The sequence below is a fragment of the Gossypium hirsutum genome, chromosome A04, assembly GCF_007990345.1.
Source record: "Gossypium hirsutum isolate 1008001.06 chromosome A04, Gossypium_hirsutum_v2.1, whole genome shotgun sequence".
Classification (NCBI taxonomy): domain Eukaryota; kingdom Viridiplantae; phylum Streptophyta; class Magnoliopsida; order Malvales; family Malvaceae; genus Gossypium; species Gossypium hirsutum.
The window spans coordinates 82,795,295-82,799,582 of NC_053427.1; the positions used below are offsets into that span (position 1 = coordinate 82,795,295).

Consider the following 4,288-nt stretch of genomic DNA (forward strand, 5'->3'; position numbering starts at 1 on the left):
TTTTTCCTTTAGTCTCTTTTAAAATTAAATTTTTTAACTTCGCCTTTATTAATAGCAGTAAATTATCTTCTCTACGTGAGTACTTTCCAAAAAAATAAATGATTAGATATAAAATCTATTTTATTTTTATAAATAACGATTAAACCTTTAACTTCATGATAAAAGGTGAGTAATTATTACAATTATATTCAAAATACAAAAACTAAGAAAAATAATCAAGTTAGAATTTTACGTTACTATTTTAATGTAAAGATTTTACTATAAAAGGACCAAACTCATCTAAGCAATTGTGTACAACAAAAAGAGTAAACAGTTGAATATTAAAAAAAAAAAAAGAGTAAAGAGAAATATGGCGTTGGCACCTCCCAGCCTCATCCTCTGCAGTCCCCGTCTGATTCCTAAGCAAGTAATGATCCCTACTAATATTTTTCGTCACAAATTTGAATCTGATCATCGTTCGTTGATGAGTAGCTCCCGTATCTGCTGTGCTGTGTCGCCGCCCACCACTCAAGTTTCTAATTCTAATCACCCAAAAGATGGAAGAAGTTCAGCAAATTACCAGCCAACTATTTGGAGCTACGATTTCCTTCAGTCCTTGAAGAATGATCATGCCGTACGTAATTAGCCTCCCTCACACTTTGTGATCATCAATTCCCTTCTTTGTTTGCTTAATTATTTGGTGCTGAATTCGCAGGATATCATATACAAAGAGAGAGCAGCGAAGTTAGAGCAGGAACTGAGGTTTGCTCTTCATGATGAAAACGCAGAGCCAGTGAACTTGCTAGAACTGATTGATGACATCCAACGGCTGGGGTTAGGTCATCGTTTTGAGATTGATATCAATCGAGCCCTTGAGAAATTTATGTCTTCAGATGACTATAGTGTCGCAACAAAGTATAGTCTGCACGCAGCGGCTCTAAGATTCAGACTCCTCAGGCAACACGGCTATGTGGTTTCTCAAGGTAAGACTAGTTGTTGACATCTTTAGGGACACGTGCAAATAAAATGGGGTTTTAAATTTCTTAAAAATTAAAAAAAAATATTTTTAGGTCTATTATAAGTTGGTAAAAAAAAAATTTTTTAGCCCTTAAAAGTTGAAAAAAAAATTAACCCTTAAAAGTTAAAATATTTTGTTTGACCCTTTCAAAGTTTTAAAAAATTTAGACATTTAAAACTAGAAAATAATATTTTAAATCCCTTTTAGTCTTGGGTCCTGGGTGGCTACACCTCCAGACGACCCCTAAGGTCGGGTCGGGTCGGGTCTAAGCTTTTTGCAACTTATTATATAATATATTTGGAAAAAAAATATTAGTATTTGATAATATTGTGTTAATGCAGACGTGTTTAAAGCTTTCAAGGACCATAAGGGAAATTTCAAGGAATGCCTTTACAAGGATGTCAAAGGAATGTTGAGTTTGTATGAAGCTTCACGTCTTGCCTTCGAAGAAGAGTATGTAATGGATGAAGCCTTCTTGTTTACACGAATGCATCTCATGGGTTTACAGGGTGTTAGTAATCTGGAAGAAGGTTTATTAGAACAGGTGATCCACGCATTGGAGCTCCCACTGCATCGAAGAATGGTCAGGCTAGAAGCTCGATGGTACATCGAAGCTTACAGCAAAAGTGCAGCTAGAAAACCAAACCTACTTGAATTGGCCAAACTGGATTTTAACATGGTGCAGTCAACACTTCAAGAAGATCTTAAAGAGATGACAAGGTAAGACGATTGATTAAGAACATAAGCTTTTCAAAACATTTTTCTTTTATCACTTGCAACTCTGACAACATCGCTTTCACTTGTTGATTAGATGGTGGATTGGTATGGGACTATCGAGCAAGTTAAATTTCGCAAGGGACAGGCTCATGGAATGCTTCTTTTGGTCTGTTGGAATGGTCTCTGAACCTCAATTCAGGAATTGCCGAAAAAGTTTAACCAAAGTGGCTTCTTTCGTTACTATAATTGATGATATTTACGATGTTTATGGCACTTTAGATGAATTAGAGTTGTTCACTGAAGCTGTTCAAAGGTTTGAATTTTTTTTTATTAGAAATATATAAAACTCTCTCTTATTGTTCAGTACTAATAACATTTTTAATATCTTGAATTTCAGATGGGATGTATGTGCCGTAAAAGATCTTCCCAAGTGTATGGAGCTATGCTTTCTAGCTCTGTACAACTCTGTAAATGAGATGGCTTATGAAACTCTTAGAGACCATGGAGAAAACATCATTCCATACTTAACCAAAGCTGTATGGCAAAGAATCCATATTTAAATTACGATTCCAAAAACATTAAAACCGCTATCTATATGTGTGATTTTTATTTTTATGTTTTCTCAGTGGGCAGATCTATGCAAAGCATTCTTGAAAGAAGCAGCGTGGGCACGTAGTAAACATGTTCCAACATTCCAAGACTATCTTGAAAATGCATGGGTGTCTGTGTCTGGACATATTTTTCTAGTCCATGCCTATTTTTTACAGAGTCCAAACATCACAAGTGAAGCACTTGACAGCTTGGAACAGTACCATGATATCCTTCGTTGGCCATCTACTATTTTCCGACTTTGTAATGATTTGGGTACTTCGAAGGTATATATTGATTATCACCATTATTACATCTTGTTCGAATTTCATTTGGCAACCTAGTTCATGAAATATATATATATATATTTTTGGGTAATATAGGACGAGTTGGAAAGAGGTGAAAGTGCAAACTCGATAATATGCTACATGAAGGAAGTTGGCTGCTCGGAGGCAACGGCTCGCCAACATATAAGTGATTTGATCGATAATTATTGGATGAAAATGAACAAATGCCGAATTGAAGGTTCTCCATTTGCGAAACATTTGGTAGAAACAGCTACTAATTTGGCTCGGATTTCCCAATGCACATACCAGCATGGAGATGCACATGGATGTCCAGATAATCTATCTAAGAATAGAATACAATCGTTGATTGTTGAGCCTATTTCTATAAACTAGAAAGTAATTTCATCAATGTACATTTGAGATTTTATAACTATAAAGTATAGTGTGATAATTGTTCACTTCATCTCTTTATTATGTGGCCTGATGTTCGATCTCCGTTCATGGGAATGGAGAATATTTCATAGCTAGTCGTTTACCTCTTCAAAGAATATTCACGACGAGAAAATTACTCACTATTACAGATGATAGATACCTTGATTCTGACAAAAATATAAAGCGAATTTCTTATTCACATTGCTTGGCCTTGTAAACTAATATTTGTTCAAATGTATCAGATTACTTGATTTTGCGAGGTATAAAAGTTATTATAATTCAAACCTTAATAATCCTATGCCTTTTTCTTTTAATTAAAAAAATTGATATTGCTTGCACACTTATAAAAATTATATAAATTTGATATAAAATTATATTATTAGTTAATAAAGTATTAGAATGTTTTTGTCTTGGTTACCCAATTACAAAAATTATTAAAGATGATACTCAAATTTTCATAAATCAATCAAGTATTCAACACTTCATGCATAACATACTTATGAATAAAATCTAGATAATCAAAATCAAAATAAACAGTTGAGTATAAATGAGACCCCCATGGAGTCTAGATGCACATAATGAAATTGCAAATACTAAAAATCTTTCTAAAATGTACAAGCCTCAACTAAAAATCGACCACCATGGAAAGATCTCTCTAATTAGTGACAATGGCACAAGCATCTCCCTCAATGGAGCCTTTGGTGTTGGAAAATTTTAGTGCCAAAACTAAGGCACTAACCTCTACCATATCTAGAACAAGTGCATCATGCACATTGTGGTCATCCATCTACCACGAAGCCATCACAGTCGAACACTATAACACCTACACAACCAACTTTGTCCTCGAGCTTGCAATTAACATCAACGTTGAGTTTGATAGCATGTCCACTGGGTGGTTGCCGAGCTATCACCTAAGGTCGAGGGGGAATGATAGGAGGTCATTGGAGTGCAATAGAAGGTGGAGTACCTGAACATTGCTTCATAAAAAAAGTATTAACCTTTTTTCCCATAAAAAAATGATTTTGGACAAAAATTTATACTCTTTTTTATTAATTAATTTATTTTAAATATTATTAATTTTTTTAATTTGTGCTTGTCATATGATATACTGAGAAACTGTCACGTGTCACTATCAGATTAGTCATCAGTACTACATTAGCATAAACTAACGATGTTAATGTAAAGGTACTAAATTTGACGACGGAATAAAAGTTTAAATATCAACTAAATATGAAAAATATTTAAGTATCAATAAAATACTTATAGA

General features: G+C 33.9%; 1 protein-coding gene across 1 annotated transcript; it reads left to right on the plus strand.

Annotated features, from left to right (window-relative positions):
- Nucleotides 1-279: 279 nt before the first annotated feature.
- LOC107948996 (probable terpene synthase 12) lies at nt 280-3,047 on the plus strand. Its single transcript, XM_016883688.2, has 7 exons — nt 280-613; nt 695-962; nt 1,339-1,717; nt 1,809-2,027; nt 2,112-2,250; nt 2,341-2,589; nt 2,686-3,047. The coding sequence occupies exons 1-7, from the start codon at nt 350-352 to the stop codon at nt 2,980-2,982; spliced, it is 1,815 nt and encodes a 604-aa protein (XP_016739177.1). The 5' UTR covers nt 280-349; the 3' UTR covers nt 2,983-3,047.
- Nucleotides 3,048-4,288: the final 1,241 nt, after the last annotated feature.